The sequence below is a fragment of the Oryx dammah genome, unplaced genomic scaffold, assembly GCF_014754425.2.
Source record: "Oryx dammah isolate SB20612 unplaced genomic scaffold, SCBI_Odam_1.1 HiC_scaffold_11077, whole genome shotgun sequence".
Lineage (NCBI taxonomy): Eukaryota > Metazoa > Chordata > Mammalia > Artiodactyla > Bovidae > Oryx > Oryx dammah.
The window spans coordinates 8,166,466-8,179,665 of record NW_024080471.1 but is presented as its reverse complement, the minus strand read 5'-3'; the positions used below and the strand labels follow the sequence as shown (position 1 = coordinate 8,179,665).

The following is a 13,200-nucleotide window of genomic DNA, read 5'->3' as shown; positions in this document are numbered from 1 at the left end:
TGTGGATCACAAGAGACGGGAATACCAGACCACCTTTCCTGTCTCCCAAGAAGCCTGTATGCAGGACAAGAAGCAACAATTAGAACCAGACATGGAACAACAGACTGGGTCAAAATTGGAAAAGGAGTACCTCAGGCTGTATACTGTTATCCTGTTTATTTAACTTATAATGCAGAGTACATCATTCAAAATGCCAGGCTGGATGATTCACAAGCTGGAATCAAGATTGCAGGGAGAAATATCAATAACCTCAGATATGCAGATGATACCACTTTGATGGCAGAAAGTAAAGAGAAACTAAAGAGCTTCTAGAAAAAGGTGAAAGATGAGGGTGAAAAAGTTGGCTTAAAACCCAGCATTCAAAAAATGAAAATCATGACATCCAGTTCCGTCACTTCATGGCAAACAGATGGGAAAAAAGTGGAAACAATGACAGATTTTATTTTCTTGGGCTCCAAAATAATTGCGGTCAGTGTCTGCAGCCACAAAATGAAGACACTTGCTCTTTGGAAGGAAAGCTATGACAAACCTAGACAGCACAATAAAAAGCAGAGACACCACTTTGCTGACAAAGGTTCACACAGTCAAAGCTATGATTTTTCCAGTAGTCATGTACAGATGTGAGGGTTGGATCATAAAGAAGGTTGAGTGCCAAAGAACTGATGCTTTTGAATTGTAGTGCTGGAGAAGACTCTTGAGAGTCCCTTGGACAGCAAGATCAGACCAGTCTAAAGGAAATTAACCCTGAATATTCACTGAAAGGACCAATGCTGAAGCTGAAGCTCTAATATTTTGGCCCCCTGACGCGAAGAGCCAACTCACTGGAAAAGACCCTGATGCTGAGAAAGATTGAAGGCAAGAGGAGAAGGGGTCGACAGAGGATGAGATGGTTGGATGGCATCACTGACTCAACGGACATGAGTTTGAGCAAAGTCAGGGAGATAGTGAAGGATAGGAAGCCTGGTGTGCTGCAGTTCATGGCGTCACAAAGAGTCAGACACAACTTAGTGACTGAACAACAACAACAACAATTCAGTAATTCACTAAAAGACAATTTGGATACAACTTTCCTATGAGTGAGTCCTATTTCAACTGTTTGGCTGAACTAGAATTAAAAACAAAAGGTGGGGGAACTTCCCCGGCTGTACAGCAGTTAAGATTCTGCACTCCCACTGTAGGGGGCACAGGGAAGTAGGACTCTGCATGCCACCTGGTGCCATCAAAAAAAAAGAAGAGAGAGAGAGACATTCATTCATTTAAAAAGGAAAAAACAAGGCTCCTTGCACATCATACGCAATTCCTTCAGTCAGCTGTATTCTGCTTTAGGCAAGGTGACGCAGCACAGCAGTGACTGATAAGAGCTGGATTCATGAACCGCACAGCCTAGGTCTGAACCCTGACTGTGCACTTACCCCCAGCTGACTGTGGACACACACCACACCTTGGTTTACTCTGCTGTACAATGGCGACAGTAACAGAATCTACTTCACAGAATTATTGTGAAAATTAAATAAACTGGTTATTTCACATAAAGCGCTTGGATCTCTACATGTAGGAGCACAAAGGAAGGAGACCAAGATAGCCTGGCTTTGTACGTACAGAGAGAAAATCAATCTCTAACCAGAAGTGCAGGCAAGAACCTGGACAGGTTCTTTGAGAGATCAAAGCTGTTCTCCCCAGTCCTGTCCACCACTAACACCTCTACAGAAAGGAACCCTCTAGTACTTATTCCATCCCACACCTGCCCCTGCCACCCCCAAAGTAAACTGAGTATCTCTACGGGTCAATTTTACTCAGCAACACCGCCAATACAGGAAATAAAATTCAGGGTTACTTTTGAGTTGCATAATATGGTCCCTATTAACCTTCATGTAATTCGGTGAATCACTAAAGAAAGCAAGCCAATCTGTAAAAAATCACTGAGGTCTGGTTCACGGTTCTGGTCCACATTCAGAACTCACAATGTCCCTTCATTACACTAATATGCAGTGGATAGGATACTGAAGGATTAATCAGTCCTCCTTATAATTTTCTTCTAGGACACTTCTTGAAAACTACTTCAAAAATTAGATTATTAATGGAATTAAGGAGCTATTTTAATTAGCAGCCCAGACTGGATTATGATTCAGCTCAACTTTAAAAAACCCTTACCATGTGTTAATTGCCAAGAGCTAACATTTATTGACGGCTTTCCACGTGCCAGGTACTGTTATGAAGGTTTACCATTAATGAGCTAGCTTTAATTTTCACATCAACCCTATAACCCTCATTTTGCAGATGCAGTAAATGAAGCACAGAGAGGTTAAGTAAGTTCCCCAAGGTCACACAGCTAGTAAGGATAAAGCGAGGATTTATAACCAGGAAGTCTAATTCTAAAGCCTGTGCTCATAACCACTACATCTTATTATATCATGTTAAGAAATGCCTCTAGGTACTAAAATCTAATGGAGAAGACATATACACATAAATTATTCCAAAAACAAGTAAAATGGAAATAAGTACAAAAATGAAGGCATAAAAAGCAATAAGTAAATGAAGGAAAGAATGAGACACCAATCCAAGGCCTTTAAGAGAAAATGTAATTTGAGCTGGGACATTAAGGATGGACCAGCTACTGACAAGTGTATGTTGGAGGGACGGAATCCGGGCGGTGGCCTAGCAGGGATGCAGCACAGGTGTCCTGTGGGAAGGAAGGGGAGAGGCTATGCACGACTAGGCTAGAAAATGAGGTAGAAGGCTAGGTATGGAGGCTCCAACACCACACTGCTGAATTTGGACACCTTAAAGTGTCCCTGACGGGTACCTGGGTAAAAGACCTAGTGAAAATCCACTCTCTGTATCTAAATGACTTTAAGACTGACTGAAGTCACTTCATGGCAAATAGATGGGGAAACAGTGGAAACAGTGAGAGACTTTATTTTGGGGGGCTCCAAAATCACTGCAGATGGTACTCCTTGGAAGGAAAGTTATGACCAACCTAGACAGCATATTAAAAAGCAGAGGCATTACTTTGCCAACAAAGGTCCATCTAGTCAAGCCTATGGTTTTTCCAGTAGTCATGTATGGATGTGAGAGTTGGGACTATAAAGAAAGCTGAACGCAGAAGAATTGATGCTTCTGAACTGTGGTGTTGGAGAAGACTCTTGAGAGTCCCTTGGACTGCGAGGAGATCCAACCAGTCCGTCCTAAAAGAGATCAGTCCTGGGTGTTCATTGGAAGGACTGATGTTGAAGCTGAAACTCCAATACTTTGGCCACCTGATGCGAAGAGCTGACTCATTGGAAAAGACCCTGAGCTGGGAAAGACTGAGGGCAGGAGGAGAAGGGGACGACAGAGGATGAGATGGTTGGATGACATCACCGACTCAGTGGACATGGGTTTGGGTGGACTCTGGGAGTTGGTGATGGACAGGGAGGCCTGGCGTGCTGCAGTTCACAGGGTTGCAAAAAGTCGGACACAACTGAGTGACTGAACTGAACACCATATCTTTGTTATATACCTATTATGACAGGAGTTGTTCTATTATTATAATATAATGTTATATATTATGACAGGAGTCTCAATCGTCATCAAATATTATGAACAAAGGCTATTATTTTCAAAATTAAATTTTGGCAGATGCTTTTTGTGTATCAAAATATTGTCTAATAGTCAAATATGTATTCCATGCATGCCTTATTCAACATAACTATAAGCCTTGAAGCAAAGAGGATTACCTGTCCATGGTCCATTTCCTGAAGATGCCGAATGGATGCATTTTTCAAAGGAGAAATAACTCTCCAAATAGGGTTGCCTCTTTTCCACCCAACATTCAAGTTGAGATTTATAAGCTCAGTTAACACCATCAGGTACAAATGGCAACGATCCAGATCTGAAACCTAAGACACACAATAAAACACTTAACAAGCAGGGTCCACGATTTTCACAAAACCAGGAGAGTTCAGTTTATCTAAAAGTTTATCAGTTTATTACGTTTGTCTAAAAGTACTGAAAGATGACACTGAAGAGGGGAGAAATCATCTTCTCCAAGAAGCCTTCCATCAACTCCCCAGGCAGAGCTGAGCACATCCTCCCTGTGCTTAGACAGTGACTCTGCGCTCAGCACAGTTACCGCACACACCATGGCTCACTCAGCACGCAGCTGGCTCCCCACCTTGATTATGAGCATCCTGGAAGGCACACTGGCCACCCACTCCAGTACTCTTGTCTGGAGAATCCCATGGACAGAGGAGTCTGGCGGGCTACAGTCCGTACAGTCGCAGAGCTGGGCGTGACTGAAGAGACTTAGCATGGATGGCAGGAACTAAGCCTCCCAGGCTGTGTGTGTGCTAAGTTGCTCAGTCGTGTTTAACTTTTTTGTGACCCCATGGACTGTAGCCCGCCAGGCTCCTCGGTCCACAGGATTCTCCAGGCAAGAATACTAGAGTGGGTTGCCATTTCCTACTCCAGGGGATCTTCCCAAGCCAGGGATTGAACCCCCATCTTTTAAGTCTCCTGCATTGGCAGGCGGGTTCTTTACCACTAGTGCCACCTGGGAAGCCCAACACACACACACACAGCCTGGGATGCACAGCCCTGCCCTCCATGCTAACACAGCTTAAATAATCACAATAACAACTATAGCAACTGCCATTTCCTTTGCTTTAGGCACTTGTAACACTCCATTCTTACAAGGAATGGTCACTGCCCCACTTGCCTAAGAAGATGACTAAGTTCAGAGAGGTCAAACAACCTACCCAGCATCTCAGAGCTAGTAAGCAGGGCAACAGAATTAAATGCAGGTCTTCTAAATGCCTACACATAGGCAGACTGGGTTCAGTCTAGCTCTGTGACCCATGACAAGAGACTTAATCTCTTTGGGCCTCAGATTCCTTGCTTGTAAACTGGGGAGAGTGTATCTCTCCCTCACAAGGTTCTGGGAAGAATTAAGTGAGAGAAGCATGCTGAAGAGACGGGCCCTGAGTGGTGGCCTTGATGACTATTACAGTGCCAAGTGCTCTGCCCTCGTGCTTCCGTGGCACACAGGAAGCACAGAATTCATTCAGTTTATCAGTGTTTACTGAGCAACCACTAGATGCCAGGCACTTTGCCAAGTGCTAGGATACATGCAGAGACAAGTGACAACTCCAGGGCGTGGTGACAGATTGAACACAGTGAGTGAGAGTGATGGATAAAGGTACCAGGGAGGATTCCCAAGTCTTAGGCTTAAAGAAACCTGTTGGATCACACACATCCCCTGAGAAGCGAACCTAGGGGCGTGGGGTAGGGTAGATAACCTCTTATAGGAATGATAAGAGGTTCCATTTCAAACACTGTATGTGTGGAAAGTCCAGCTCAAGTTATCAAACAGCAGTTGGCTGAATGGCATTCAGCCAGAAGGACAGTCAGAGGTGGAGACAGATGTGAGGGTGCCTGGCATAACTGAACCTGGGTATGTAGATGAGGTCACCTAGACAGGAGGAAATGAAAAAAGAAGGGACCCAAACCAAGCCTGAAAAACTGACTTTACGGCTACACATCAGAGAATGGACATTTGCAGGAGAGCCTGTTGTTAAATATTGACTATCGCACTGCTGAGGGGAAGGAAAGTGGGGAAGAGACTTTTATTAAACTATAATAAGTTATCAAACAAATGCACTTAATTGGGAATTCTAATTCCAAACGTATTACAGAGTGGATTTATATAATAATTTAAAGTTATTTTGGAAATGAGTTCACTTTTTAAAATCTCAAAGACAAACACAATAACTTTCCCCCTTTTAAAGCTATCTTTAGCTTCAGACTCCAAACAAACAAAAATATTATTTCTGTCCCTCCCTGGGGACAAGGAGGTTCACTATAATTTTGTGTATGTCTGAAAACTTCTATAATAAAATGGAAAAGTAATACTGATAACAATAAAGTGATAGGGGAATAAAATATGAAAAGTTACTTCTTTATTAAATGTCTTCTTGGAAATTTAGGTGTAGCAATACTGTTAACAATTGTTGAATAAGAAAAATGCTAAAGATAAACACACTCCCAAGAAAAATGCTAAAGATAAACACACTCCCCTCCAGAGGAGTTTGTTCCTTGCCTTATCAAAATATCTCAGGTATTTTGGTATAAAACTTGCTTTTTTGTATTTTCACACCTGCTTATCAGCCATCAAACAAATGTCCTTAATTGGATGTTCTAATGAAAGTTGTTAAAATAAGCATGCTTTCTCACTCTATTGACAATATAATGATTGTAACTTTCAACATCTGCCCTAGAGAATGTCAAACCCTCCCAAATTAAGAATTATAGGCATTTCTATAAAATTAATATTTTCAAAATATCCTCAAAGAAAAGGAGAAAACTTTATAATTTTATTTTCAGATGTCTTAGAAAGAACAATTATGCAGTGAGCATAGACAGAGAGGATACCTATCTTCATAGAGCATCCTCTTCACCTCAGACTGGTTGTTCCCAACTCTAACTTCATTTGAAGATCACATACAGACATAAAAATATATTATGTGCACTGACACCCAGTCCCATCCCAAACCTGCCAAGTCAGAATCTCTGGATCCGGGGACCAAATATACATTGACTATGCTAAGTACTTCAAATATGTTATACCATTTGGTACTCTCTAAATTGTAGGAAGCAGATATCTTATCTCTACTTTGCAGATGAGGAAACTGAGGCTCAGAAAAGCTATTATAATCTTCCTAGGATCAGTTATACCAATTGAACTGGAACTAGGAGACTCTAAAGCTTCAATTTTTTCTGCCCCCCCAAGGCCACTTTTCAAGAAAATATCACATTAATTTTTCCTTTCAATGTAATACAGTGCCTGCCAGTCAGTAATCACTCAAAATACTGATGAAAAGACTGCAGTTACTCAAGTAAATACTTACAGTACTTAGTTCATTCATAGTAAGTCGTCTGAGAATAAATTCAGAAATGCTCTCTGTAGTAGACATGATAAAGTTCTGAAGAAGAGTAAATACCTCATCTGTATGGAGGAAAAAAAGCATGCAACTAAAATTACAGAAATAAGTTATTTGGTACAATGTATATCATATATTCTAACAAAGTTCAACTCTGTTAGGTGTATGTGTGACTCACTTACCAAAAATGAATTCTGGTAACGTAACAGTAGGGATATCTACCATTGATCTTAAAAACCATTGAAGAGTTTCGGTTCTGGATAAGATTCAGCAAAGGTACACTGCCCTCTCTACTAAATTCAGCTACAAAGCCTGGACGGGATATCTGAAACGGTCACGTGAAGACTCTCAAAAGTCAAAAGCAGCAGATGGATTTAGCAAGTAATCACCCTCAACAGTGGAGAGTTTGCTTTGGTCCCGCTGTAGATGGACCCCTTGATGGAGGAGCAGTCACGAAGGTGGGCAGCAGACTTAGCCCCCACTTTCTGGTCAGGAAATTAAAAAGGAGGAACTCAGAGAACTAGACAGTGAGTAGTTAGGGGATTCCAAAGGCAGGCGTGATCAGGAAAACAGCCCCAGCAAGTGGTGTATGGAGGGTGGCCAGGCTCACCCCTGAACTGCTGGGCCTGAATATGATGCTACTCAGAAGGCCCAACACATTCAGCACTAAACAGACAGCCACACAGGTGCCAACCTGGCCACTGGATGCAGCACTCAGCGCACAGGTCAAGACCGCACTGGAAAAGGCTCGCAAGCAAAACTGACAGTAAATCGACACACACACAGAGCTGCAGCAACAGAAACTGAGGCCTAAAACAAGCCAGGCTGGCTGACTGCCACGCAAATGTATCCACACTGTCCACAGACCTAAACACGATCCAGAGTCTAACAACACAATGTCCCAAAGATCTGGGATACAATCCAAATGACTGGGTAGATAAAGTATGAGGAAAGTCCTAGCTCATATGGGAAAAGAATCTACAAATGACAACACCAAGATGGACAGTGATGTTAGAATAATCTGACAAAGACTTTAAAGCAGCTATTAAACCATGCCTGAACAGTCAACACTTATTCTTGAAATGAATGGAAAAACAGAAAGTCTCACCAAAGAAATAGAAGACTTATACAAAAACCAAATAGAAATTCTATAATTCAAAGTACAATAACTGAAAACTTTAAAACTCACTGGATGGGATCAATAACAGCAAAGAAATGTAAGGGAAAATAATCAGTGAACTTGAAAACAGATCAGTAAAATATGCAAACTGGGGAACGCGCTGGTGGTCCAGTGATTAGGACCCCACACTTCTACTGCAGGGGACACAGGCTCAGCCCCTGGTTGGGAACTAAACCGTGCACAGCATGTGCAGCATGGCCAGGCTTTAAAAAAAAAGGCAATCCGACATGGTATAGCCAAGCTCCCCAAACTGAAAACAAAGGAACAGTACTGCATGCACAGAGAAACAGCTTACTACCTGGGGGAGAAAAGGATGTGAATGACTACAGAGTTCTAATGAGAAGCCGTGGAGGTCAGAAACAAATGGAACATTTCTAAAGTGCTGAAGAAAAGACCTAGCAAACCAGAATTTCATATTCAACAAAAATATTCTCCAGAAGACAAAATAAAAACATTTTCAGATGGAGGGAAATGAATCGATTGCCAACAAACTTGCCTCCAAAGAAATATTAAAGGACATTTTTCAAACAAAAGGTATACAGTGCCACAGGAAAACATGGAATGTCAAGGATGAAACAGCAAAAAAAATTTTTAATGGGTAAATACAAGAGACTATTCCCTTGAATCTTTAAAATGTGTTTGATGGTTAAGAGCAAAAAATACAACATTGTCTGGTACCGTTTTTAATAAACGTAGATATAAGACAACTATAATAAATGAAGAAGAGGTTAAGGGACCTATAAAGTAGTAACATTTCTACGTGAATTTCAAGTTGGTAAAATGTTAATTCTAAGCTGACTGTAAAAAAGTATGCACATCATAATCCCCATGACAATCACACAAAAAACTTTGGACATTTAGGAAAAAACACAAAAGATAATTAAAATGGAAGACAAAACAATGTTCAGACTACTCAAAAGAAGCCAGAAGAGGGGAAAGAAAGAAATTACAAACAGGAAAATAAACAGAATACAAAAACTGACAGCTCTAAAACCAAATATGTAAATAATTACATTAAATGCAAATAGTTTTGGAGAAGGCACTGGCACCCCTGGAAAATCCCATGGACGGAGGAGCCTGGTGGGCTGCAGTCCATGGTGTCGCTAAGAGTCAGACATGACTGAGGGACTTCACTTTCCCTTTTCCCTTTCATGCATTGGAGAAGGAAATGGCAACCCACTCCAGTGTTCTTGCCTGGAGAATCCCAGGGACGGCAGAACCTAGTGGGCTGCAGTCTCTGGGGTCGCACAGAGTCGGACACGACTGAAGCGACTTAGTAGCAGCAGCAGCAAATAGTTTAGACCAAACAGAAGACACAGACTGTCAGAAGAGACAAAAATATCATGCTCCAACTATATGCTGTCCATAAGAAACTCACTTTAAATATAATGCTCATTAAATAGGCTAAAAGTACAAAGCCAGAAAAAAAAAGTACTATGCAAATTCTAATTAAAAGAAAGTACAAGTGGTTATACTACTATCAGACAAAGTAGGCTTCAGAGTGAAGAAAATAATCAGGGATAAAAAGGGACATTACATAATGATAAAAGAGTCAACTCTCAAGAAAAAGCAAAACCCACTTAACAACAGACCTTCAAAATACATAAAGTAAAGCTGGCAGTAGTAAAAGGAGAAAGAGACAAATCCAAAATTATAGTTGGAGTTCAACACTCCTAAATTCCAAGAATATAAAACTGAAAAACATGAAACTCTTGGATATAACTGACATCTATAGAACACCACACCCAATAATAGCAGGATATACATTCTCTCCAAGTGTACATGGAACATAGGCCAAAATAAACCATGCCCTAACAAAATAACAATTATTAAAAGCTGAAATTGTATAAAGTATGCTCTCTTGACTAGAACAGAATTAAAACAAGAAGCAATCACAGAAAGATAACAGCAAAATCTCCAAATACATTTCTAAATTCATGGGTAAAAGAGAAAGTCTTAAAAAAAAAAAAATCAGAACTAAAGATACAACATACCAAAATTTGTGGGATGCAGATAATACAAAACTAAAGAAAATTCACAGCATTCGATGTCATTTTAAAAAAGAAGATCTAAAATCATAATCTAAGCTTCTGCCTTAACTTCAGCAAAAGGCAAAATAAACCGAAAGCAAGCAGAAAGATGCAAACAACAGAAATCAATGAAATTGAAAAGAGAAAAATCAACACAGAAAAATCAATGAAACCAAAAGCTGCTTCTCTGAAAAGGTCAATACTAGCCAGTCTTAAAGAGAAGAGAGAGGATCACCACTACCACTGACAGGAGTTACAAATGAATCACTTCAGACCCCTGATCCTAAAGAAATGTAAAGGATAAACCATGAAAAACCCTAGAAATGTAACTGTCCTCATTCACAAATGATATCACTGTCTACAAAAAAATCCCAAGGATCTTAAAAAAAAAACTACTTCAACTACTAAGTACACTTCAGCAAGGTTACAGGACACAGTTCAACACACAAAAATTAATCACATTTCTGTATACTAGCAAAGACCAATTCAAAACCAAAAAATTAAAAAATATATCATTTACAATAATCTTTCCCCCAAAGATATGTTACATAAATTTAACAAAATATAGATGCTGAAGACTTAAAAAAAAACTCTGATGAAAGAAATAAAAGACAGCCTAAATAAACTGGGAGATAAAACATATTCATGAATTATAAGCCTCAAGAAAGAAAGCAATTCTCAAAAAAACTGATCTTTATATTCAATTCAGTTCCAATCAATTCCAGTAGGATTTTTTTTGGTAAATACAGACAAGCTGATTATAAAGTTTATAGTGAAAGGCAAAGGCACTAGAAGAGCTCGAAATACTTTTGACAAAAAAGAATAAATTTGAAAGAATCACACTACCTATTTAAAGACTTATTGTAAATCTACAGTAACCAAAATAGTACAGTATTGGTAAAGGGACAAAAATAAAGATCAATAAAACAAGCCAGAAATAGATCCACAGAAACATGGTCAACTGTTTTTAAACAATTTTATTGAACTATAAATGGAATATTTTACAATTCACCCATTAAGAATGTGTACTTCAAAGGTGTTCAGTACAGTCAGCGATATGTACAACCATCACCAGTCAATTTTAGAACATTTTCATCACCACAGAGAGAAAAGCCCATACCCTTGAGCCACCACCCCATAACCCTCCTCCTCTGCCTGCCCTAAGCAGTCACTGATACACTTTCTGTCTCTCTAGATTTGCCTATTCTGGATGCTTCATGTAAATGGAATCACATATTACATAGCATTTTGCAATTGGCCTCTTTCACTTAATATTTTCAAGATTCATCCATGTGTCAGTACTTCTGTCTTCCTTTTTACAGTAATATATCGCTTATCTATTCATGCATCCATCTATTTTGGGTTGTTTCCACCACAGCCAATTAATTTTTGACTATTCAACAAAGAAAAGGAAATCTCATCAACAAATGGTCTGGAGCAACTGGAAACTCATAGGCAAAAAACAAACCTCAACCTCACCTCCCACCTTAACAAATTACCTCTACTTACATGCTAGATCTAAGAATTAAAAAACCATAAAACAGGGGCTTCCCTGGCGGCTCGGTGGTCAAGAAGCCGCCTCCCGATGTGGGAGCCAGGGACTGATCCCCAATCTGGCAAGATCCCACACGCCAGGCCTGGACCACGACTGCTGAGCCCGTGCTCCAGAGCTGTGCTCCACAAGAGGCCTGTGCAGTGCACCTGGAGAGCAGCCCCCGCCCGCTGCAACTGGAGAGGAAGCCCGTGTGGCAACGAAGACCAGGCGGTCAAAAAGAAAGAAATACAATTACGTAATAAATAGACTGGACTTCATCAAAAGAAAAACTTCTGTTCTACAAAAGATCCTGTTGAGAGAGTGAAAAAGAGAAACTCCAGATTTGGGAAAATTATTTTTAAATCACATATTAAACAAAAGAGTTGCATCTATTAATAGAATATATAACAAACTCTTGTTATTATATACAAGATTATGAAAACAACTCAATTTAAAAATAGGCAAAAGATTTAAATAGGTATTTAACAAAATGCTGCATCTATCACTTGCAGATAAATTTTTTAAAAGATTACACATTGCATTAAAAATCACACTATTAATTTTAAACATTCATGTTACCTATTATAAAGACAGCCCTATTATGGCCTCTGAAGTGTCTCACGGATGAGTCACTTGCCAGTTTAAGCAGCCACCAGCAAACAGTCTGGAATTACAGCTTTTTATGAACCAAGAAAATGACTGATGAATATGGTAAGAACAGAAAACTCCTATTTCTCAACTCATATCTCAAACTTATAGCATAAAAAAATATCTACTTTTCACAGATTCAATCAAACTCATTAGACTGAAAAAAAGTTAATTTGAGATTGCAAAGGAAGGTTTAGGGCTTGAAGAAGAGAGAACAAAGTGACATGAAAAGTCGATGCTACTCGTGTTTCCAGTGTTAGCATCGTTGTTACCATCGCGTGCCCTGTCAGTTACCACAAGACTCAAGACCCTCTCTTTCACTTAAACCCCAGTCACTGGCACATCCTTAAAGTTAACACTGCATCACAATATACAAACTGTGCACAGGTTCAGAATGATGTTTAGGGTCTTGTTTCCTATAACTGACAGTCACAACCTGAATCCCAAAAGCAGTACCTAAAATGATCAAAAAGCTAGCTCAGTCAAAATCATGATATCACTTCATACCCATGAGGACAGCCACTACCAAAAATAAGAAAAATAAAAGACAGCAAGCGTTATCGAGGATGTGGAGGAATTAGGGCCTTGTGCACTGCCAACTGGAATTCTAAATGGTACAGCTGCTATGAAAAACATGTGGCTCCTAAAAACTTAAACACAAAGGGAATTCCTTGGCTGTCCAGTGGTTAGGATTTGGCGCTTTCACTGCTGGGGCCCAGGTTCAATCCCTGGTCAGGGAACTAAGATCCCACAGGCCTCACATCACAGTCAAAAAAAGAAATTAAACACAGAATTACCATGATTTTAGAGGAACTGAAGAGCCTCTTGTTGAAAGTGAAAGAGTTAAGAGTGAAAAAGCTGGCTTAAAACTCAACATTCAAACAACTAAGA

The 13,200-nt window shown here is 39.9% G+C and overlaps 1 protein-coding gene across 3 annotated transcripts in view; it reads right to left on the bottom strand.

The window, feature by feature from the left end:
- The window catches only part of LOC120860506 (probable methyltransferase TARBP1), a 64,111-nt gene that overhangs the window by 22,471 nt on the left and 28,440 nt on the right, over positions 1–13,200 (bottom strand). For all 3 annotated transcript variants that reach the window (XR_005720342.1, XM_040236338.1, XM_040236339.1), the window contains exons 13-14: positions 6,885–6,982; positions 3,717–3,878 (exon numbers count right to left, since the gene is read on the bottom strand). Coding sequence is in view for 2 of the 3 variants with exons in the window: in XM_040236338.1 (XP_040092272.1) it covers positions 3,717–3,878; positions 6,885–6,982 (260 nt within the window). In the remaining variant the exon portion in view is untranslated. The remainder of the gene's footprint in view (positions 1–3,716; positions 3,879–6,884; positions 6,983–13,200) is intronic.